At 41.6% G+C, this 25679-nt stretch overlaps 1 protein-coding gene across 7 annotated transcripts in view; it reads right to left on the minus strand.

Moving 5' to 3' along the window:
• LOC102011956 (ubiquitin carboxyl-terminal hydrolase 42-like) overlaps positions 1-21910 on the minus strand; it is a 53639-nt gene extending 31729 nt beyond the window's left edge. The window contains exons 1-4 of one of the 7 annotated variants that reach the window (XM_013520498.1): positions 21831-21910; positions 19352-19500; positions 2872-3115; positions 818-1018 (exon numbers count right to left, since the gene is read on the minus strand). In XM_013520498.1, the coding sequence (XP_013375952.1) occupies positions 818-1018; positions 2872-3106 (436 nt within the window). In that variant the 5' untranslated portion in view covers positions 3107-3115; positions 19352-19500; positions 21831-21910. The other 6 variants (XM_013520500.1, XM_013520499.1, XM_013520503.1 and 3 more) reach the window with 6 other exon arrangements.
• Between the last annotated feature and the right edge of the window lie 3769 nt (positions 21911-25679).

Below are 25679 nucleotides of genomic sequence, written 5' to 3' on the forward strand. Positions count from 1 at the left end.
TCTCCATTCAGTGAAGAATTATTCAAGAAGAAACTAAGGAAGTTTTTGTTTTATCCAAATCATTGACAAATAGCACTAGATGCACACACAAATCTGAGCATTAATTCAGAGTAAATGCCAGGGAGACTTCATTTATAAAGGATGACAGATAATTAGGATATCCAGGAGGTCAAAAATCTCAACAAAGGATATTCTAAATTCTCAATTTCACTAGTCAACACTGAGCTGGCTTCTATTTAAAGACATCTTCATATGTTTTAACTAATTTTCTGCTCTATAGGTTAAAGATGGAGCTGTCCAATGCTAAAAGGAAAGCCCTGTATGAACTCCACAAGGTTGGGGTCAGTGGTTAGCGTTCTTCTTCTCTAGGGCTCATAAGCCTGAAAATGAGTCAAGCCTTCCAGGGACTGCCAGGGGGGCAGGATTCTTAATCTCATTTTTCCCAACTGTTATGTCAGACATTATCTCATGTTTTTAACTAGTGTAAGAACTGGAGGTGTAGCTTAGTGGTAGGGCACTTGCCTGATGTGGGAGGTCCTGAGTTCAATCCCTGGCACAACAAACATAAAAACATTTTACCCAATGTAGAAAAGTAGGAGGGGATTAGAAATGCTAAATTATGATAAAATGGGTTTCCTTTTAAATACCCACACCCAGGTCAAATTAGATACAAAGTACTTGGATCCTAAATCCTGGACTCTGAAATAATAAACCAACTGCTTAATGATCACATAACTTAATTATTCTCATTTCAGAGGGAAAAAATGAATAGGTTTATATACCATGTCCATAAAACACCACAGTACATAACACTTACACGTCTTTGAGTGTTCACGTGATAACAGGTAATTGGCGAGAGGAGGTGTGTATGTCAAACACTGCAATGCTGCATTGGCAAAACAGGTGTTTCCCACATTCTGAAGCCCAGCTCCAACTCTGCGAGTTTGCTGCCACGTAAGACAAATCTTCTTTGGGGGAAAAAGAATTTTCTGTGGTGGAGGAATGCCATCATCTAGGGCTAGAAAAAAGATTTAAAAACAAAACTTGGTGTGCTTCTAAAACCAAATAAACAGCAATACTTGATCTAAAGTAAAATTCTAAATCTCATTATCAGGATACAAAGGGGCATTTAAAAAGACAGAACCTAGAACATGAGAACTTTTCATTTAGCTAAATGATTTAGTTTCTTCAATAATTAAATTACAAACCAAAACGTGAGGAGTTTATAAATTAAAAGAAATTTCATAGACATATCCACAAATGCAAAATGCAGACTCCATTTGGATGGTAATATCAATGACAAATTTTATAGCCACGCGTGACAAGGCACACCTGTAATCCCAGCTACTCAAGAGGCTGAAGTGGGAGGATTACACGTTTTAGGCCAGTCTGGACATCTTATCAACTTAATAAGATCCTATCTGAAAATTTAAAAAAAAAAAATTAGCTCAGCACTTCCTGGGTTGAATCCCCAGTATGCTAGTCGTGAAAAAAATTATATGAGAGCCAGAGATACCTGAACACTGACTAGGTTTTTAACATAGACATTTTTTAACCTTTAAAAATAATTCTACACATATATAGACTAAAATATTTATATATGAAATATTGGACTTTTTTAAAATACTGGGGACAGGGATAGTAGGTGATCTGGCCCAAAGTTAATAAATGTCAAACTGGCTAATGACCTCATGAGAGTTCATTACAATTACTTTTTTATACCCACTTAACACAATGAATAGAATATATAAGATAAACCAGGTAGTTCCCTTGAACATTTGCTTTGGATGCTTGTATTCAGCGCCACCTGCACTCCTACCATCACATCAGCTGGGCTTCCCCAGGTGTCAGTTTCAGTTCTGATGGTTGGTGCTGATGAAGAAACACCTTACTGTGCTAAAAATGTTCAAAATCACCAGTAGCAACACTAATTTCTCAAAGGATGGCTAGTTTCTTGATGCTGTGAAAGGCAAAGATGGCCCATAGATGGTTCTCTATTTGAAGAGATATTAGTGATTATGTAAGTAGGCTTTGGCTTAAGAGAGACTAGAGAACAAAATTAGGAAAGGAAAAATGAGTCTGTAGAGAATTAGACAAGGGTCCCCAAAAAAGGCAGAGTGAGGGGAGAAAGGGAAGTCCCAGGAATATGACACGAGCTGGAGCCTTGCAGAAAGATGGCCTGTGGGAAAGTCTTCATGGTGAAGCAAAAGGACCTTAAAGCTCTATGTGTAACATTCAATTAAGCTGTGTTTTGTGATATAAACTTCCCCTCACACACACTCAAAACACCTTTAACAAGCCACACCACCCACTCCCCTCACCACAATATCAAAGTTATTAAGAAGACCAAAAACAATACCAGGATCAAATTATTCTAAACTGGACATTTCCATTAGGAACTAATTCTAGTATTACCTTTCTTTGCATTTCAAATCTCAGGGCTTTAAGTCTTAAAAGCACCCACTGAAACAGTCAATGTTTAATTTATCTGGATAAATTTTAACAAATTTAACTGATATATTATAACTGTTATATTATCTGCTCTTTTCCAAAGACAGATACTGTATCTACATAGGCAACATAATAACTACCGCTTAACTGAAAATTTAAGACTTGTTCATTGCCATTCTCCCCAAGATAGTTCATGCTTTAAAAAATTAGAAATAAAAGAAATTATTCATATTTGAGTAACTAAAAAATGGTACCTTGTTGTGATACATACATACATACTAATGAATGCTTATTCATTAAAGGAAAATAATTTCCATACATACACTACTGGCCACCCATGTGGCCTCTGAAACTACCACCCCACTGACCGCATTTATACAAAAGTTTCTGGCAGTGAATTTAAAAAACAAAAAATGGTACCTTGACCCTTTGGTGGTGATGGCTCTGACTTATCAGGCACAGCCGAATTTGAATAAGTAGCACCAGGTACTGGTCCTAAGGGAAGTGTGTGATGGGCAACATCTCTTAATGAACACACAGCATCCCAATTGGTAGAGCCTGCATCCGGGTCTCCAGGCGAGACTGCTTCGGAAAGGCCGGACTGATTCTGACAGGCTGATGGGTCTAGAGATTCAACTTTGGAAACGATGGTCATTGTTCAACTCTGCAAAAGTCAGAAAGTAGACATCTGTAGCATAAAGTGAAAAAAGTACTCTACCCACCCTGCCATTAGATCTTGGAACGTGTTCTAGCCATTTTAAATTGTTTTCAAACAAATCGTCCAAGTGTAAAGACAACAGTATGTTTTTTGGCAGTACTAGGGATTAAACCTAGGGTCTCACTCTACCACTGAACTACATCCCCGGCCCTCTACCGCTTTTTAATGATTTTCTTGAGACTTTTAGAATTATGCTAATATCAATAATTTTATTTCCAAATCCTCAATAAAGTAGTCCATGCCTCCTGAAAGTATATTTCATTTTATAATCAGGCACTTTGATTTCCAACTCTATGTACACTTATATTTACTAAGGACCTACTTGTGTCTCTCTGTTTAACACTAGGAACTATTATCAATGTAGCTAAATTGTCAGTTCACATATAATTTCTCAGGGAAAAGTCTTGACTACATGAGAAGAAAAACTAGCTTTGCTTTTGAGCTTAAAGTCCAAAATGAGAACAGAGCACAATGGTGCACATCTGTGATACCAGCACCAAAGAGGTTGAGGAAGGAAAATCTCAAGTTTGAGGCCAGCCTGAGCTACATAAGGAGTTCAAGGCCAGCCTGGACTAGGTAGGTAGTAAGACCCTGTCTCAAAAAAAAAGTACAAAACAACATTGTATGAAATACATTATACTCTTAAGAAATTATAATTATAGAAAGTCTCATCTCTGAAACAAACATTTTTCTGAAGAGGTTCATTTATATATTACAACTTTTTAAATAAAACTTATAGAACTTTGACATCAAGCTTGAATACAAATACATGTTCCAAAGTACTTAATGACAATTTTCTCTCTGAATTCTATTTTAAAGCTGCTAACTGAGCACTATGGTGGGCCTTGCATTAATTGGTGGACAAACATTAACTTGTTTAATGAAATTATGAAAGATCAGACAACAATCCACAGAGTCTAGAAAATGAAGCAATTATACCTCAAATTAGTCAGCAGGAGCCACCTGGGACCAGGAGCCACCAGGCCTCCTCCTAGCTAGACTACCTACTCAACAGAGTACTTTTAGTAATGCTTCCAAAATTGCTCAGGAAGCCACCTCCAGGTGTGCCACCAACTGCAGAAAACCCTTCAGAAGCCCCCCAGTGGCCACGCACAGCACCTTGTCCTAACACTTAGACTTGGCACTCTGACCTAGTGACCTCCAACACTTCCCATGTTATGTTCCCACCATGCCGAGTTCCTAATTAGGATTGTGCACATGCTGTTCTTTTTTATCTACTTTCCTTGCTATCCTTCCCCCTCTGGCCAGTTAACATTTCTCCTCAGTTTAGAATTCATCTCCTCTGGAGATGACAACTTTCCTTGACAATTCCTGTCCCCTAAGATTGAATTAGAAACCTCTCCGGAAAGCTTCACCAGCACCATTGTGCTGATTTCTATGGCAGCGCTTCAGCATTTACTCGATAGCTCTTTTACTTGGTGATCACCATTATGTTCTTATATCTCCTGACCTGGTGTAGAGAAAGCTTTTCACATGTGTTCAGCAAATGAATGAACAGAGATTCTCCAAATAAGGAAGTAAAAAGCCTTTGCTTTTAGCACCAGCTTATACAGCGTGATTTATAGACAGCATCTCATTTAATCTTTTAAAAATCTCTGCGCTCCACTTATACTTAAGTTGGAGCTGCCTTTAAAATACCCATGTAAATATTTCCCACTTCAGCAAAGATTACCATGTACTTGCTGCTCATAATAACTTTACTTTTAAAAAAGCATTAATTTTGTGTTTTATAACTTTTACTTAAGGTGAGATTATCACTCAAAAAGTACAGACTTAGAGTTTGAGATACTAATGTTGAAACAGAAAAGAAAATGTTAGTTACATCTCAATCAACTAAAAAAAATGACTTAAGATTTTAACTGACAATACTTGACTCTCATTCAGGAAGCAAGCTTGAGTCTGTCACTCCAATAAAGTTCACACTCTCCTCAACCAACAGTCAGCAGACATTATGGAAGCATATGGGGACAAAAGTCAGAAAACGGAGGAGGAGAAGGTAGAGGAGGAGGAAGAGAAAGTCAAAAATAAGTAATAAAAAACATTAAAGAATGTTTATGGAATTTCACCCTCACAGCCCTTTCAACATTAAGAGATTTGTGAAAAGACATCAACCATCCCAATGGACTCAGTAACTTCCTTCCCTTTTCTGAGCAACTCTCAGACAATTAAATCCAAATGCTAAAGAACTGGAGCCAAATCCTTGATATTTGCCTGAACCTTGTGATATTTCAGAATGCTTCCCTTGGAAATCACATTAGAAGTTTGATGTTTGATTTCATTTTACATTTCACAGTCTCTTGACAAATTGCCCCTTCCACCATCCCCTTACAAACCTCATCAGGAGCAGCTTGGGTAGGAAAAAGAATTCTGTAATCATCCCTTGCAATTTCCACCCAGGCTCTTGGAGGGGAAGTTGAGCCTCCCCACTCTTCCTTCTCCCTGACCTCAAGGCAAACCAAAGAGATCCTTTTCTCAGGGCTACTTACTAGAAAACTGACGAGAATGGAGGAGTTACAAAGAATATGAAATCCCTGCTTTCAAATAGCTGGGTCTTTGGTCAAGATAGTTGGCAAACTTGTGCCAGAAAGCTGCTATCCTCCAGACCAGAGCTTAATCCAAAGTAACTTACGTTTGGAGGAAATTTCACTTTGTCCCTGTTCTTACAGGCTGTGCAATGTGCAGAAATCACTCAGCCTCTCTCCTTTACCAACACTGTCATGGGCCAAGTGCTCCCTTGACCCTGTCCAGGTAATCAGAGAGCAGTAGATGTCAAAGATGGGTGGATTCCTTTTTCTGAGGACCTCCACACACCAGGGAGTTGGCAGAAGGCCCTGGTGACTCCCTGCCCAGATCCTTTCTACTGGCTGAGGTCTCTATCCTCTCTCACCTGCTGTGAGTTGTGGCTACTAATAACTCAGAGCAGGCCCTTTCTCTTGAGGGCTGTACTAGCGGGTTCATATATCCCTTAGTTACTGCAGGCTGATCAGGTCTGCAATCTCCTGACAAGTGTATGGTGAAGGCTAAATAAAAAGAGGCAAATGGAATGATTTCAGAGCCCCAGGAGGATCAAAGCCCTCTCACAGAATTTGAGATTCTCTTGGCACTAAGACCAAGACCTTCTCTGGGTGGCCTGCATTTATTTAGTTATCTGAAGAAGGGAGGAGAATACTCAAGAAGAGCAGAACCACTCAAGAACTTCTCCAAATAAGGTATTAAATTAATCCACTCAGGAGTGAGATGCCTGAGGCTATAGTCTTTATCTAGTTGATGTTAGATCCAGGTGTCCTTGGCTGTGATCTTGTCTTTTCCTTTGAGGTTTTCCAGCTTCATTCACCTTTACAGGCCTTAGTAGGGATCAGTGACTTACAGAGGTTCACTTACTATGAGCCCACTACCCACTTCCAGTGGGTAGGCTTTGGACAGATTCACAAATAAACTTAAAAGCCAATTAGTTAATTTAAGTCCTGCTCAGGGCTGTTTCATAGTGGTCTCCATCACTGTACTTAGCTGAAGGGAGCCTAACTTGCCACTGAGATGATACTCTTGCTAAACTCTTTGCTCTCACCTCTCTTTACCTTCCTCTCCTGAACCATCCCACAACATATCAAGAACTCCTAATTCTGCCTCAAGCCCAACTTCTAGGAAGCCTGGCTTAACACAATGGGTACCCGGAGTGGTCCTTAGGAGAACAGAACATAAGATTCCAAGTAAAGTGGGATACTAATAGTTGTATAATTGTGCCATGCTCCCACTGGAGGGCAACTCTGACCAGATGTGGGTAAAAAGGGGTATAGTGTCCTATTCAGTTTCTCTGGTGTTTGAAAATGTAGGGGGAACAGGTAATTAGAACTGTGAAATTAGGCATTCCTGGGATTTTTTGTTGTTGTTGTTGTTGTTGTTGGGTTTTTTTTGTTTTTGTTTTTGTTTTTTTTTTTTTGGTTTTTCTCCAGTACCGGGAACCAAACTCATGACCTTGCGCTTGCCAGGCAGGCGCTTTGCCGCTGAGCTAAATCCCCAGCCCCTGTTGTTGTTTTTGTTTTTTGTTTTTTTCCGGTACCAGGAATCAAACTCATGACCTCGTGCTTGCCAGGCAGGCACTGTGCCACTGAGCTAAATCCCCAGCCCCTCCTGGAATGTTTTAAAAGGGGAAAAAATGACAGGTTTCCAGTGACTGATTATTAGTATAAAGCAAAATATGAAAGCCAGAGACCCTTCTATGCTACCTATTCTGTTATCATCTACAGTCAGAGGACAGGCAGCCCTGAGGACAAGGCTCAGGGCTTACTTTAAAAGGAGTACAACTTTAGGAAAGATTGAATTCTCAGCCACAATCAGCCTCCAGCACCAAAGTCCAGGCTCTGATAAGGAAGAGGAGATGCAAGGCTAACAATGAGAATCTAATTTAGCGAGACTTCTGCCCATTCCCACTTGTTAGAGAATAAGGTCGCCTCTGCAAAGTCTATGCACACACCTCAGAGGAGGCAGGTGTTCCATGCGACTATATTCTCTCTGCCTCCATATGGTTCCTGGCTACCAAGTCGTGCACTAAAATCAGGTCCCGATATGACCAGACAGGAAATATCAGACCTGCTAGGGGAAGAATGAAGTGATAAATTGAAAGAGCTATGGAACTGAGCTCATGTAGACCAGCAGGAACTGCGAATAAGCCTGGGAATGGATCCTGAGAAGGCTAAAAGCTGGGGGCAGGGAGGGAAGTAGATAAGGAGAGCTGGTGGGAAAAAGAGCACTGTCCCATACTACAGATGGAGCACTTTTGTCAAGGGCCCTGGTTCCGATGCACTGCAGCACGTGGCAAAAGAAACAGTGCCAGTTCTATGAAGCTGAGAGGCCGTGACTTCATTAGTTGACAGCGGCAGAAGGAGCAATGGGTTTGGGGAAGCGGATGTGCTGAAAGGAGTGCTACCAGCTGACTGTATGCTGTGACAAGGCCTGGGACATGCTGTTTCTCATGACCACAGAGTGAGGATGGGGTGTGGAGTGAAGCCAGCACCGGCTTTGTTGATAAAAAGTAACACGTGGATGTGGTTGTCACCCATAGGCCAGGGCTGAGACTAGAAGGTGCCACTGCAGAACTGAGCTCTCCTGTAGCAAGGAGGATGATAGGATCCTGGAGTGACAGGAGCCAGGTGGCAGCTCTTACTCAGCAAAGTGAGGATTCTTGCTGCTATAGGCATCACAGACATAGTGCCTAACTTCCGGGGATCCACAGAGATGGCTAATAGAGCCCCAGGAAGGCAGACAGGCAGTCAACAAAGGTGTAATACACAGGTAACTGAAGGATGTATATCTTGCTATATGAAATCTGGATGTACAGTAGTCAGAGATCAGCTGGTCAAGTGGAAAGAAAGAATCACCTGCCAAGTCTCCCTGAACTAAACCAGTTTGCAGGTCCAAAACACCCATATAGTAAAGGAGAGGTCAGATCTATGTCAAATACGCACTGTAGTAATTCTCCAAACTTGTTCCCAAGCTAGGCGTGATGGTGCATACCTGTAATCCCAGAACTTGGGAAGCTGAGGCAGGAGGATTGCCATGAATTCAAGGCCAACCTGGGCTACATGAGACCCTGTCTCAAAAACATACTGTCCCCGAAGATCTCTGGCCATTTAACTTACTCAGTAACCATACCCCAAGAAAAGGGGAGTACTCTGATATCTCTAGGATACTGGTTACAGAATCTGTGTTAGTGCAGACAGATGGGGACCATAACACCTCCCAGGCTCCCTTATTGCTAAGGATCAAGAAAGGTATTGAGTCCACCGGATCAGTCTCTGGTTCCCAAATGCAGGACTCAAATAGTCATACTTAGGAGCTGCCCAAAAGCACACATCGGTTCTTTGACTCAGAGGACAGAGCTATTCAAGTAGGGAAAGGCAAGTGAAGCCCCTGAGCAGACCCCCTCTGTCAAAAAGAGTAACACTTGGGTGAAGGGCAGGGAATAGTGCCATCCTCAGAGTTGTCCGGGATGCAAGGCTGCGGATTTGCACCATTCCCCCACTCAATCATCAGCGTGGCCGCTGCAAACCTGGATGGATTAAGGAGGACGGCAATCAATTAATGCAGACTTAACCAAGGGCTCGCTTAACTCTGCCACTGCCATTCCATCCTTTTATGTTCTATAACCACAACAGAATGAAGCAGTAGTTAGAGTCTCTTAGTTGACCCTTGAACCAAGCCCTTTACCTCCTGGAGACTTTACTCATAATCACTATGACCACAGAAGAAGTAATGGAAATGCCAAAAGATAGAATAGCCACAAAGAAGAACCTATCATATTTTACCATGAAAAAGGAAAAAAGGGGGGGAAGGAGGGAAGAAGAAAGGGATAAGAAAGGAGGGAGATGGGGAGAGGGAGAGAAGAGGACCTTCCTTGCACTGTTTATGAGTGCTCAGCGGACATGGATAGACTTGTCCCTGCAGATCACGTAGGAAGAGCCTTCAGAGGGTGCTGTTGATACACAGACTAGGTATAAATCCTGGCTTCTGCTTTTATCAGTTGGATTCTTCAGGTCTTGCTTTAGACTGCCTTGAACTGAAAGGCTAATTTAATTTATCAGAGCAAATAATAATAATTAACACACCTCCCCCAAAACAATAGAAGACATTAAACCCTGAGAGTTTTCAAGGCAGGTTATATTTACCTTCTGAGGAGCACTGTTCCCTTTGAAGGCAGTCTGAAGCTGTACAGTATCTGCTCCAAATCTAAAATTATGCTTGTTTTGAGGCGACAGACTCCAGCTGTTCTTTATGGATTCCCAAAATATTAATTTGGTACTCAGAATGGGCCATGCATTGGAGGTGCTGTACCTACTTTCCAGAGACTATTCTTTTGGGAATCCAGAGCTACAGCTACTTGGTTATCCACAGTGCCGCCATGCTTCACATGAGGACAGTAATGGTAAGGGTCAGCGGGTGGACTTAACCTGAGTGAATGGTGCTCAGGAAAAGTTTTGCAAGTGAGGTGACCCTTGAAATGGGGCCTTGAAAATTAAGTAGAATTATTTTCCCAGGCAAATAAAGGTTGCCAGCACTTCAGGACCAAATGCCAACTGGAAGCAAAGTCTGTCTCTCTCAGAATTTCCTTGCCATTGGATTTTGTGAGATGTGCAGAAATGAAGACTGATAATTTAATTCATAACAAGGACAAGGTTCAGTGGATAGTTTGATTCAATACATTTAGGGTTTCAAAGGAGAAAGAATCACTTCTCGGCTTTTCAGCTAAGATCAAGTGTCAAAGGAGAAAGGAAAAATAGGCGTACGTGTGTAGGCTGGCTGAGCTTATAAGGAAAAATATCACTTCCTACTGTAAATAATGAGAATTCATTCCTGACCAACTCACAAACAAGAATGTGTGCGTGCAATCTTAAACAATGATTAAATACAGTGCTGGAAGTTTGCCCACCAACACATCATCATCAAACCAAGCAATTTTTACCTGAAAGGAGACAAAATCATCTTTATTTGCATGTTACACATTTATTTATGATAAAGAAAACATGAGCATGTGGTTGGCTTACCTGAGGAACCTGATTTTATTTTTTTTTAATTTTTTTAAGGAACCTGATTTTAAATCTTATTTATTTTAGAAAAATGGTTGTTTTGAAGGAAATTAAAAGCTCAATTTAATATAGATGTACTTAATGCCACTGAACTGTATGTTTTAAAATGTGTAAAATGTCAGATCCTATGTGTATTACCCTCAAAGTTACTGTTTTATTATGGTTTGTGCATATTTCAATGGATGAAAGAGTACATGAATGGAAATTAATAGAATGGGCACTAGACTGATATACACGAACCTGCCTTCAGTGCAGAGGGAAGGGAAGGAGTCCTAGGGACTGACATTATCACAGAGGGTGGAAGGTTGTACTCAGAAAAAATATATCTATGTACTTTTATATAACATAATTGAATTTTAAGGGTCACCTTAAAAAGCTATCATATATTGATCACCCACTCTTATATATGGTATTTGAGTAATTCCAGAAGTAAAATTCATCATTAGGGTATGAAGATTTGATGATTATGAGATATGAACATAAAACATTCTCAGGGAATGCTGAAGGAGAACTTTGAAAGTAATTTTAAACAGGACAACCTGTAATCCTAGCAGTCAGGAGGCAGAGGCAAGAGGATGGCTATGAGTTTGAGGCCAGCCTCGACTGCATAGTAAGGCCAAGGCCAGCCTGCACTACAAAGCAAGAAACTGTCCCAAAACAAAACAAAGCAAAACAAAACAAAACAACAAAAAAAAATAGTTTAAGACAAAGGAACTTTACCAAAGAAAATAAATGGTACCTACCTGTGGTCTAGGGCTACATTACATAACTCACAACTCACACTGACTGGAAGCAGAAGCACTGAGCCATAGTTCAGATGTTTTCAAATATGGATCCGGAGATTTTCAGTTGAAGTACTTTGTAACTTTGTAAGCAAAACGTTGGTTACTAGGCCTAAGGCCTAAATTTCTATTTTATTTTCAAATATAAAATCTATTTTAGCAAACAGGGTCTCGGTACATAGTCCAGTGCCCCCGGACTCACTGTGAAGCCCAGGCTGAGCCTGAACTCCTGATCTTCCTACCTCTACCTCCTTAGGAGGCTTTTCATCTTTACTAAAACTTGCCAAGGTACTTGTAGCTGATAGTTTTGCCACCCTATGTAAAAATATCTCAGGCTGGGGATGGGGTCCCACACATGTTCTCTGAGCTACTCCAGAGGCAGAGTCAGGAGGGTGGCAAGTTCTTGGCCAGCCTGGGCAACACATAGTGAGACCCCACCTCTGTGTAAAACATAAAAATGGCTGGCTACATAGTTCAGTGAAAGAATGCTTCTAGGATTAGTCCTCAGTAGTCCCCACAACAAAAGAAAAACACTATATAGTACATATTTTTCACACAGTATGAATGTTGAGGCCTCAAAACCAAAAGGGTGAGTCCCGATGTCTAAATGGGAGCCATCTACTCTTATTGTCAAAACCGCTGGAAATTGCCATTAAAAGTAATTAACATTAAAAGTATGTTAGTTGAGGGGCTGGGGATATAGCTCAGCGGCACAGCGCCTGCCTGGCAAGCGCGAGGTTGTAAGTTTGATTCTCGGTACAAAAAAAAAAAAAAAAAAAAGTATGTTAGTTGACTAAGAAATGTCAAGAGCCAGGTTTGGTTTGACTTATTTACCTTTGCAGATATAGAGGAGAAAGCAGAAATGCATGTGCTCACCTGAACAGTCCCTTGGCATCTGAGACTAACTGCGCAGTGTTGCCAAGACCTTACCAGGACAGTGACCGCATGCTGGTGACCTCACAATTGTTGCTTGGCAACCATGCAAATGAGCAGATGTCTCACTCCCCATTGGCTAGGCCACTCCTCATCCTCACTAGATGGTTGAATCTACTTTAACATGTGTATTACTGCTGCTGCCCCAACAGATATTTTCCTCTCATTTCTGAGGTGTAGGATTAGCTCCCTGACTTGGTGGTCCTGTTCAGTCTTTGCTGAGGTGCTTCAGGGCTCCAGGTCATACCTGGGTCCTAGTGGAGATGAGCGCCTGCAGGTTCACTTCCTTGCTCTTCCCCAAAGAGACCAGCAGAGGTAAGAGGGAGCAAGAACAAGATGGAAGCTGCAGTGTCTTTTGAATTCATCTTGGAAGCCACATACCTTGCATTCTCCATGCCACTGTTCACACACTCCAACCTTAGGACAACGTGAGAGCAAACTTGACAAAGGGTGTGGAGGCAGGGAAGCAGAGACCAGGAGCAGCCAGCTGTTTGCTATTTTATGTGGTTCTGGGGATTGAGTCCAGGTCTTTCCCACTGAGGTGCCTCCCTGACCCTTTTAATTTAGTCTATCTGGAGACAAGTTATCACTAACTTTGCCTAGGCCCTACTAGATAAGGTGCTAGTGACTCTGCTTCCCTGAGTACTGGGATTACAGGCAAGTGCCACCACACAGGCTCCTAGTGGCCTTCTTAAAGTCTAGTTACCACCGTTTCCCAAACCATTTCATTTATAATTACTATGCACCATTGCGAGAGAAGAAGTAATCAGGCACTACACACAAAATGTGTCGCAAAGGGACAGTTTCATTCATTTGAACAAGCACTCAGAGAAAAACAAAAATGTATTTCACTGCAGTTATATACAAAACCAGATTATAGTATACTTCTTGATCAGGTCATCTGTCCACCCAATGCAGATAGTGTTTTTTTTAATCAGAGCTGAAAACTGAACCTCATCCCCACATGCTCTAGGTTAATTCTATAGCAATTTGGACAGCCCTTGCCCTTTTAATTTACCTCTTTTATTCCATTCTTTAAATTTTCCATGGTACTTGTAAGAAAAATAAATTTAAAGTTGTCCATTTTAAGGACAAAATATTAGTGAACTCTGAGTGGAGAATGTCTTGCAGTTAAAATTGCCTAACAGCCTGATAAAGTGCATGAATTTAGAAAGTGTCTCAGCCAATGGACCTTGAGGGAGACATAAGTTATTGAAAAAGCCTTTGTTGGAAAACATAGTCAAGATAGCCATGGCTAAATAGAAACATACTAATCATAAGGGCGCATGAAATTTCTAAACATGAACACCTGCTTCTCAAAAGTCCTAGAGTAAAGAACAGACGATATCATAAAGAAAGCCAAACTCAGATTTGGAGGGGGACCTAAGAACTGCCTATAAGGAGAGAAAGAAAACTTGGGCAGCACCTGGAAAGGTTGTACCCTCCATAGTACTCAGCCGAGGAAGACCTGTAGGAAGGGACCTGTGAGACAAGGGATAAATTACTCTCTGTAGCTGCTTTGTGGCGGACATCCACCATTGCAAAGCTGATTATCCCTTTCACTGCTGTTCTTGCTTCTGAGTTCATTCCTTGGGCCTGGAAAGATGAACTCATACCTCACAACTGGTGGCTCACCCAGGAGATCTGTACCCATAAGGACTGGGTCTGGGAGGACAGGGAGACACATCCCACCTCTCTTTCACATGGCCTGCTCAACCATATATTTCATTTCCTGGCAGAAGCCATTAGACACCCAGCACCATCACTCTGAAGACAGTGAAACAGAGACAGAGGGAGAAAAAACAGGCACTGAGGCAACCAGGCAATCATACATGAGCCAAGGTATGAAAAGTGAACTATAACTACTGCTTTGGTGGTCTGGGCATTTTCGATTGTGTGTGACTGAGATGTGCAGAAGAAACCACCGTTGTGGAGGGGTAGGGGGGCAGCTAGTGCATGGGGTACCCAAGAAACCCCCAGCATGGCTGAGTACACAGGGCATGCCAGGAACCTGCAGCAGGGAGCTGAGTGCACAGGGAAATTTAGCCACAAAGACCATCAGGAAACAGGGAATTCTAGGCCTGGCTAACCAAAGGAAGGGGAAATAAGGAATCACCCTCTGACATTCTCCAGATAGTCTTCTGGGGAGAATGGTAACGGTTTGTGGGGAGGGGACAACCCTTGTACCAAGGATAAATAAGCATTGATGTTTTGCTTGGCACAAAGACCCAACTTCAAACCTTCAAATCTTTTGGCCCAGATTGGGCTGATGGATAAATTTATGTTTACATTCCAATTTGACTTGATTTTTTTGCTGTTGTTATGCTTAAAACAGTCCTTGGATACTAGGATAGTTCTAGAACTCAATTACAGGGTTAACTTGCTCTTCTGTTTGTCTCTGCTTGAACTCAGATGAAGATGCTGCTCAAGGCCCTCAGAGGTGTTGGCAGCCAGCGCTCATTAGAAGGTAACAATTTACAAACTCACTCTGAGGCCAAGGAGGAAAGTGTACAAGGGACACATTAAAATCTTATCAGCTACTCGGTTCGTTATAGAAAGACACTCGTAAGTAGGATAAAGAAGAAAATCTGAAAAGTATAAAGAGACATTTTTGGTGTGGGAGAATTTCATATGATAAACTTTGACTTACCAGGATAGAAAAAGGAGAGATAGCGGCAAAACTAGGAGGTCCAAACATGTTGGGGAAAAGGCTAAAAGGGACAAAGCTTTTTTTTTTAAATATGGCTTACTAAGGCTACTCCAAAACATACAGACAAAGGACTCCTGAGGGTAAATTTTGTGACCAAGAGCTGGCCTGATATTACTAAAAAGTTATAAAAGGTTGAGGGATGGAATGAGAAACCAGCTGAAGAAGTATTAAGAGAAGCTCAAAAGTGTTTGGAAAGAGGAGAAATGGAAAGTGAAAATCGTGGTCTCAACTGTAGAAAAACTGGGTATGAGAAAATTAGATCAAGACTCCACACAAAGGAGACAAGGAAAGGGAAAAACTCAGTGAAAGAGAAGAAGAGTTATTTCCAGGGAAATAACCTTAAGACAGCAAGTGCATATTTTAAATGTTGGGAAGCCAGGGCATTTTAAAAGAGTGTATACAGCATAGAAAAACAAAGAGAAGTGATCTCCGTGACTTTTGATGAAGGTCAGGGAGGTCAGGGGTTCCTTCTTAGCAGTTCCTCCAGGAACCTACGTCAAATGTAAGGATGGGACCTGAGTGGGAGGAAGCTATATTTTGGGTTGATGCCAGAGCTCCTTGCTCCTCCCTAACTTTTCCACCAAAGGCCACAAGATTCCCTAGGGAAAAAATTACTAGCTCGGGATAAAAGGGAAGGGATTTGGTGTTCCAATAATAGAGAAAATATCACTCAGACTAAGGCCAGAACAGGCTGGAGGGCCACTCTTACATGTTCGCTTGTTTGCTTGTCTTGTTTTTTGGAGACAGGGCCTCACTATATAGTTCAGACCTCAGATTCACTATGTAGCCCAAGCTGTCCTCAAATTCAAGGTGAGCCTGCTGCCTCAGTCTCCTGAGTGCTGGGATTACGGGTGCACACCACCATGCCTGGCAGTATGAAACTATTCTGTTAGAAAGAGATGATTTGGTTCTCACAACAAGCAGCTGTCTGAACACAGCCAGCTTTGTGGGAGGGAAAGGGGCACCTCAAGACTCCAGAACATCACTGCTTAAACTAAGATCATACCTGACCTAAGGGAAACTCACTCCATGATAAGATCAAATATTTGTGGATGGGTCTTGCCAAGTCACAGAGGGAAAAAGGCATAATGATTAGGCCGTAATTGATGAGAAAAGACAATCATTATGTGAATGTGGTAGATGGCCCAGTGTTGGTCAGCTCACACTTGTGAGCTGTGTGCTGTCCAATAGGATTTAAAGTTCCTTGAAGGCCAAGAAGACACCATATACACTGATTCCAAATACGCTCATGGGGTGGTACATACTTTTGGAAATATCTGGAGAGCAGGGACTCAGTCTGTTATGATGAAGACGGTCAATAGATTCTGGACTGATTTAAAAACCAGAAGACATCTAGATAAAATGAGAATGAGAATGGGACCAAGAGAGTTACAAAGAAAAAGAGGAAGGAATTAAAAAAAAAAAAAAAAAGGAATTTAAAGTGGTCCGTTTTCAAGACAAAATAGTGAACTCTGAGTGGGAAATTACTGTCTAGTTAAAATTACCTAATGACCTGAAAAAGTTCATGTATCTAGAACTTCTCTAAGCAAAAGGGGCTTTGGGGGAGAAATAAAGTAGTGAAAAAGCCTTTGTTGAAAAATGTAGGTGAGATTGTTAAGGATAAGTAGAAACATAGTAATCACAAGCATGAAACCTCTAACCAGAAACATCTGTTTCTCAGAAAGTCCCAGAGTAAAGAACAGACAATATTAGGAAGAAATCCAAACTCAGATTGGGAGGGGTTATAAAAAGAAAAAAGAAAATTAGTTGGCATCTGGAAAGATTGTACCCTCCATAGTACTCAGCCAGTGAGGAGCTGTAGGAAGCTCTAGGAAAAAATTCCTTGCTGTGAGCGCTCTCACTCTGGGTGGGCCTTGCCTGCTCGGCAGACTCCCAGCCTCACCAAACTGATCAAAGCCACTGTACTTAGACTTTCTAGTGTAAAACGTTTCTTTTTTTGGTACCAGGAATCAAACTCACCCTTGCCAGGCAGGCGCTGTGCAGCTGAGCTAAATCCCCAACCCATAAAACCTTTTAAAATTCTGAGGGAGGGTCTTTTTAAATTTCCCAGGTTCCTTTGCCCTCCTCCTGCCTCAGCTTCTGGTGTAGCCAGGGTAGCAGTGCCGATGACCTAACCTGGCTACGTCACAATCCAAATGACAACAGAGAAGAAGCCTCCTCAGATACTTTTACTCTAGTGGTGGTGTAACCTGCTGTGCTCCCTGGAAGCCTTCCCTCCCCTACTCACTTTCTACCTCAGTATTTCTTTATGGTGCTTCTTTTCTCTCCTCTTTTATCTCCTTTCTTCCTTTCCTTCTTTCTTTCATTCTTCCCACCTTTTCCTACATTTTTGGTGTTGGGATCTCAGCTACAGACTCACCCATCTCATCGTCAATTTTATCTTTCAAATCGATGGGCCAGATATTTTATTAAACAGTATTCTGGATGTTTCCAAGAAGATGCTTTTGGATGTGATGAACATTAATTAGAGTGGAATTTGGGGGGCACAGTGGCACATGGCTGTAATCCCAGACACTAAATACACTGAGGCTTCAGGATTGCACTACAAGATCAGCCCAGCCAACTTAAGAAAGACTCTGCCTCAAAATCAATGATAAATGTTTAAAAAAACTAGTGATGCACCTCAGTACTAGAATACTCTGGATCTAGAGCCTGAGTACTGACAAGACAGAAATAAAACAAAGTACAACCCCTCTACTAGCAATATCTCATAAAAGTGCTCACAAGGTCTTAAATGAGATAGTAAAAAATGAACAGTGAATTTCTGAAGGATGTATGCCCCAAATTCAAACTCTAAGGGCCTAAAGAACAACATTCTGGTCTGATGGTATACTTGAGTAGAAGAGCAGCTGCCTAACATCCAGGAGTCCCTGCATTAGAATGCCAGCACCACCCAATAGAAAATTGAAAAAAGAAATTGGATCATTTTCTGATTGAAGAATCTGGTTGGCCATGCATGGTGGCACATGCCTACAATGATAACTACTCAGGAGGCTGAGGTAAGAGCATGGAATCTGCAAAGTTCATCCAGGCAGCTTAACAAGGTCCCATGTCTAATTAAAACCAAAAGGGCTGGGAATTTAACCCAGTGCTACCTGTATTAAGCTCAAATCACCATGGGAGTGCAGCATTGTCGGAGGCATCTACTTCTACACCACTCATAAGGATGTCAAGTCCGATGTCATGGATCCCAAAGAATCTCTTTGGAATTAAATAAAATGTTTGTAGTATGAAGATGAACATTAGTTTGTAAGTAAAATGCAATTACACTAAAAGGACACCTTGTGACACTTGCTCTGTTCAATGTTCACATGAGAAAAAAAAATCTGTTCATTAACACACTGAACTCTTAGTTATCTGAAACATCTTTCTCTTGAAACACATCTGCTTCCATTCACCTGTCTCTGCAAGTCAGGGAGTCAACAAAGGAGTTCATGACAAAGAATGCCTTCAGGCCCTCTGTGGGCTTCAAGCTGTTTGTAGAAAACAGATTTGCAGCTGGAGACACCCCTGAAGGAAGAGAAGGTGGGGAAACAGTGGAATGGTGCAGGGCCAGAGGATGGGAGAGTGCTTTGTACTTTGTGGATTTTATATTTGGATGTCTCAGTGAGTTCTCTAGCCTGGGAGATGCTCCCTTCCCAGGGGCAGGCAATTCTTCTACACTCCACAGATCCCGCCAGAGCCATGTGTGTCCTATACACACCACCTTTCCTGAGTTACACTCCCAACAACTTCCTTACCTAACTCATTCACACAAGATACTTCCCTGTTCAAAACCAGCCAAGGGCAAAACGCCAGCCACCCCCACAATCACTACCCAATGAAGTTATTCTAATTTTCCATTTCTGAACTGATGGCTCTGGTCTAGATTGTGTTCATCCATCCAGCCCAGCAGAGGCTCTGGCTCTGCCCCTCGTTCTCATCTTTTGCCATGTGGCTGTCCCAGGGGCCTAACTCGGTTCTACCTGGCCTGGGCAACCTGCTCTCTGAGCCCTGGAGGTAGGTAAACGTCTCCCTTCCAAGCCTCATTCTTATCCCCTCCTATTTTTAACATCTATTCTCTTAGAACACAGCAGGTTTCATGGACCGAGACTCTGAGAAAACAGAAGAGAAGGAAAGCAAGCGTCTCACTCACCTTAAGGAAAAAAACTGCACCTTCATAAGAACCTCCCTCAACAGGGAGATTCAAGGGGTTAAGGGCCCTGGAGGGACCCTGCCCTCAGGGTCAGAGATCCTCTGATGCAGTGATGGGTGTTGGTCAATGGTAGTAGTAGGAATCACCTCCTAGGAAGAAAAATGAGGGATTGTCGTTAGGAAATGATATCTACGCCAGCTAACACTTGATGGATGTCTATACCCTAAGCACCTCTCCTCCGTGTTTTGGACATTTACTATTCTCCACAGGACTATGGGGTTGGCGCCACTAGTGTTTCTTTTTATGGGATAGATGTTAAGTACACATTGTCCATGATCCAACAATTAATGTCAAAGTTCATGTTCTTCATGGGGCTGTGGGTGCACAGCAGGATTTTCTAAGCATTGGGCTCATCCCTGAGTGATGGTGAAGGATCAGGGTACAGTTATGGGTGGCAGGACCCCACAGGTCCTGTGAGAAGGGTGCTGGAGAATGTGGGTCCAGCTCACCTCAGTGTTCGACAAATAGAAAATAGTCTAAGAGATGGTTGCTTCCACTGTCTTAAGGCAAAAAATGTGCCTTGGGTCAAGATAGGAGACTCCTGTCTATAAAGATGACAGTGCTAGAATCAAATCTTCCAGGTCCACAAGGAAGACTCACCAAAGAAATTCTCTATTCCACACCAGTTCCTGAGAGTCTATCATTAAGTATGTCAGTTCCTTCAACGTCACTCCAGTCCTGTGAGTTACCTGACATCAACTCCTCTTTTACAAACTAAGGGCAGAGACATAGGTCCCATAGTATCTTTAAAATCACATCTGGAATATTTACACATATTCCCCATGAACATTCATGTACTATGGACTTTAGTTAGCTTTTGAGTTGCTTAGATATTGGGGAGACCTGATCCCATTTGGTGGGGAAATTGCTAACTTTATCATGGAATTTCAGACGTAGAGAATTATATTGTACTGACATAGAAAGTTCCTGAGAACATATTTTCAAGTGGACATGAAATTAAAGATATCATGACTATATCTTTGGTAATCCTTGTATACAATAACAAACCTCTCCAAGTTACTGTCTTATTATGGCACACGCAAAAAAAAAAAAAAAAAAATTGGAAAAAAAAGGGCCGGGGATATAGCTCAGTGGCACAAGTGCCTGCCTGGCAAGTGCAAGGTCCCAAGTTCAATTCCCGGTACCAAAATAAAAAGTTAAATTAAAATATGGCACGTGCCTGCTTCAATGAATGGAAGAATAGATGCATGGAAAGTAATAGAACAAGTGCTGGACTAATACACATGAATCTAACTTCTGTATGAAGGGAAGGAAAACATTGATGTGGGTTATCGTAAAATAGAAGTTCATCTTATCCACTTGGGGCTGGGGGGATGTATTCAGAAAAAAAAATGTATATCTGTATTCTTTATATAAGAAAATGGAAATTTAATGCTTACCTAAAAATGACACCATGTATTGATCACCCCTTCTTATGTATGGCACTTGAACAATTCCAGAAATAAAATCCAGCATTAAGGTGTGAAGATTTGATGATTATGAGGATATGAACATAAAACAACCTCAGAGCATGGTGAAGGACAACGCTAAAGGTAATTTCAATAAGGACAGTGTTTCATAGTTCAGGTCCAGCAAACTTTACAAAAGAAAATGAATGGTACCAGGCGTGGTCTCGGACCATATTACCAGCTCATGTTGGCTGGACACTAAGAAGCACTGAGCCATAGTCCTGACTTTTCCAAAATCAGATCTGGATGTTTTCAGTTGAAGTATTTTGTAACCTTGTATGTAAAATGTCAGTGACTATATCTAACACCTACATTTCTATTTTATTTTTAAAGTTACAAAAATCTTTTTTGAGGCAGGGTCTCATTACGTAGTCCAGATGCCCTGGAGGCATGGTGTAGCCCAGACTGGAACTCAACTCATGATCTCAACCTCCTCAGGAAGCTCTTCATCTTTACTAAAACTTGTCAAAGCTTTACCAAAATTTGGTACATGACCATTTTGTCTCCCTATATAAAAATAGTGCGAGCTGTGGGTGTTGAGCCACACGTGTTATTCCTGCTAATCCACAGGTGTCCATGGGAGGGTGGCATGTTCCAGCCCAGCCTGAACAATATAGTGAGTCTCTATGTAAAACATAAAAAGCACATTGGATGTAGTTCAGTGATCCAGTCTCCCTGGGATCATTCCTTAGTACTCCCCACAAAGGTTTAAAGTCACACAAAGCACCATATAATATATATATATTTCCCACTGTACAGATGTCGAGGTTTCAAAACCCAAAGGGTAAGTCCTGATGGTTAAACGGGAGCCATCTACTCTTACTGTCAGTAACCACTGGAAATTGCCATTAAAAGTACGTTAGTTGACTAAGAAATGTCAAGAGCCAGGTTTGGTTTGACTTATTCACCTTTGCAGATATAGAGGAGAAAGCAGAAATGCATGTGCTCACCTGAACAGTCCCTTGGCATCTGAGACTAACTGCACAGTGTTGCCAAGACTTTACCAGGAGAGTGACAGCATGCTGGTGACGTCACAAGTGTTGCTTGGCAACCATGCAAATGAGCAGATTTCTCACTCCTCATTGGCTAGGCCACTCCTCACCCCCACTAGATGGTTGAGATCTACTTTAACATGTGTATTACTGCTGCTCCCCCTACAGATATTTTCCTCTAATTTCTTTTTGAAAGCTTTTAATATCTTATTTTATTAGTAGTTGTTTACAGTTTGTGGGATTTACAATCCTCTTGGGGAGTGGTTACCTGCACATACCTGCACATACCACAGATTGTTTTTTTTTTAATTACCTCCATCTTCCTCTCTACTGTATTTTTTCTTTCTTGTTCCCATTATTAATCTTTTTTTTTTTTTTTTTTTTTTTTTTTTTTTGTTTTTCTCCGGTACCAGGAACCGAACTCACGACCTCGCACTTGCCAGGCAGGTGCTTTTACCGCTGAGCTAAATCCCCAGCCCCCCCATTATTAATCTTAGCTGAGGTGCAGAATTAGCTCTGTAACTTGATGGCTCTGGCTCAGTCTTCCTTGAGTTTGTTCTGGGCTCCAAGTCATATCCAGGTTCTACCTGGGATGAGGAGGTGCATGCTCACTTCCTTGTTACAGGCAGCCCTCCTGCTCCCTATGGAGGCCCGCAGAGGTTAGGAAGGGAGAAAGAACAAATGGAAGCCACAGTGTCTTTTGAATTCATCTTGGAAGTCACATTCTCTAAGCTAATGTTCTCAAAGTCCAACCTTAGCACAATGTGAGAGCTTAGGAAAGTTAAGCTGGAAGAAACCAGTGGCTACCGGCTATTTATGTGCTACTGGGGATTGAGTCCAAGGCCTTCGCCCTGAGCTGCCTCCCCAACCCTTTTTATTTAGTCTATTTTGAGACAGTGTATCCCTAACTTTGCCCGGACTCTACTAGATATGGGTGCTCCTGACTCTGTCTCCCTGAGTACTGGGATTACAGGCAAGCACCAAAACCCTGGCTCCTGGCATCTTCCTTGAAGGCTAGTTACTACCATTTCTGACACTACTTCATTTATAATTCTTAGTAAGTACTTCCACTGTGTGCAGAGCTCTGTAGAAATGAAGGAATTTGAGGCACCATAAACAACATTTGGTCTCAAGGCCACACATGACTAATTTCATTCATATAAAGTTAATAAGAACTCAGGGAAGAACTGAAATGTGTTCCAAATGAAATCACATCTGAGATACCTTCTGTAGTATTCTTATAGATCAGGTTATCACTCATCCACCCAGTGAAGATGATGTTTTAACAGTGTTGAAGATTGAAATTGGTCTTCACACAACTTAAATAAATGCTGTACTAATGACAAAAGTTCCAGTCTTTTCACTTTGTATTTTTTTTTAAGTTTTAAATTGTCTGTGGCACTGGAGAATGAATCCAGAGCTTGCCATGTGTTGGGCAAGTGACCTGGCCACCAAGCTACATCCATAACCTTTTTCATCTAAACCTTTGAAATTTTGAGAGAGGCTATTTTTAAGTTGCCCAGATTTCCTGGGAATTTGACATCCTCCTGCCTCAGCCTCTGGTGTAGCCAGGGTACAGGTGCAGATGACTTCACCTGGCCACCTCATAATTCAAGTGACAGCGCAGCAGAAGCCTCCTCAGGAATATTTACTCCAGTTATTTCCTCTGCAGGAAGCAGTCTGACGTGCTTCCTCTCAGCCTTCCCTCTGCTAATTTCTTTATGCTCAGTATCTCTCTGAGTTATTTTATACTTACTCAATCATTTTTTGTTGAGATCACACTCAGAGCCTCAGTTATACGATTGTTAATTTTATGCATCAAATTGCTGGCTCAGATACTTGACTAAATGGTATTTCGTGTGTTTCTAGAAAGGTGTATTTGAGTGGAATTAACATTAATATGAATGGCCTTTTGGGGCACAGTGAGACATGGCTGTAATTGTACCTGTTGGTGACACTGAGGCTGGCTGATTGCAAGCTCATGGTCAGCCTTGGAAACCTAGAGGAGCTCTGTCTTAAAATATAAAATAAGATAAAAGGGTCAAGAGATGAACTCCATATTAGAATTCCCCTGAGATTCTAATCCACCATATTCCCAATAAGTAAATAAATAAATATATCTGAAATCTATATACTAGTACTATCTCACTGTGAAAATAATTTTAATCACAGGGTCTTCAACGAAATACTAATAAGTGAAAAAACTCAAAAAAAGTACATGACCTCAAACTCTCACCCAAGTGTCCTAAAGAGAGAGATTCTGTACTAGATTCATAGTTTAGCAGCAGAATGCTTCCCTAGCATGCAGGAGGCCTTTTGTTTGTACCTGGTATTGCAAAAATACAAAATAAAAAGAATGACTTACTGAATGAAGCAGTCTTCTGTGTCACACATGGTGGCATAGCAACTAGGCTGACTGAGAGAAGAAAATGGAGAGTTGGAGCCCAGCCTGGTTAACTTAGCAAGGCCCTTGTCTCAAAACAGAGCACCAAAAAAATAATAAATAAATAAATAAATAAGGAAAGGAAGGAAGGAAGGAAGGGAGGGAGGGAGGGAGGGAGGAAGAAAGAAAGAAAGAAAGAAAGAAAGAAAGAAAGAAAGAAAGAAAGAAAGAAAGAAAGAAAGAAAGAAAGAAGGAAAGAAAGAAAGAAAGAAAAAGAAAATCCTACGTATTCATCCCAGTCCTCCATAATTCAACTCCCAGTAGCCTGGGCTTTGGAGTGTTGAAGGGAGTCTGTATTTGTAAAGATTTAAAGTACAATGTAATTGTTCCCAAAGATATTATCTCTGAAACTTAATAAAATGCTTATTGAATAGAGATTAAAATGAGCTTATAAATAAAATGCAGTTCTTCTTAGAAGGACTTCTTGTAACTCTGTGTTAAATGCTTATCTGGGCAATAAAGCTATTCATTAATATATCCCACTCTTAGTTATCTCTAAGTGCGTGCTCTTGAAATCCTTCTACTTACATTCACCTAGCGCTGGCTCTGCATGTCAGGGAGGCACCAGAGGTGTCTGTGTCAGAGGTGTCTGCCCTCCATGAGCTTTCAAACTGCTTATGGAAAGCAGGTAAGCGATGAGTAACACCCTGGAGGGAGAGGGAGGAGAAGCAACGTGAAGGTGCAGGGGTAGAGGAGTTGAGGAGTACAAGTAATTGTGCCTTTTATGATCACAAACCATGGACTACTTACGGATTGAATGCAGGGCCTTCCCACTGAGCAAAATCCCAAGTTACTTTTTTCTTTATCGTTTTAAAATGAGGTCTCACTAAGTCACTAAGTTGCCCAGACTGGGCTCAAACTTGTGATCCTCCTGCCTCAGCCTCCAAGAGGGCTGGGATTCTAGTCATGGGCTACCAACTTGGTTGCTTTAGCCTTTCTGTAGGGAAGGTGTATTTCTGACTAATTCCTTCAGATTTTTGAACTGCCCTCCTCTCCTCCTCTCTTATCCCGCCTGTCCCCTCCCCCTGCCCTTCCACTTCCTCCCCTCCCCCTCCTCTGCTACCTCTCCTTCTTCCTCTTTCCCTTCTTCCCCTTCTTCTTCTGCTCCCTCTTCCTCCCCTTCCTTGTCTTCTTCTTCCTAGGGATTGGACACAGGGCCTTTTACCTGCTCTAATGGAAAGACCCCACCAGCCCCTCTTTCAGCACTTTATTTTTCAACCGTTTAATTATGTTATCCTACTGCCTGCTGGCCTTCATGGCTTTTGATGAGTAATCAACAGTAAATAGGGTTCACTTACATATCACAAGTCACTTCTGGAACTTTCGACTCCAGACTGGGCAACTTAGCAAGCACTTACAGAGGT

The sequence above is a fragment of the Chinchilla lanigera genome, unplaced genomic scaffold (assembly GCF_000276665.1).
Source record: "Chinchilla lanigera isolate Chin_1 unplaced genomic scaffold, ChiLan1.0 scaffold00055, whole genome shotgun sequence".
Classification (NCBI taxonomy): Eukaryota; Metazoa; Chordata; class Mammalia; order Rodentia; family Chinchillidae; genus Chinchilla; species Chinchilla lanigera.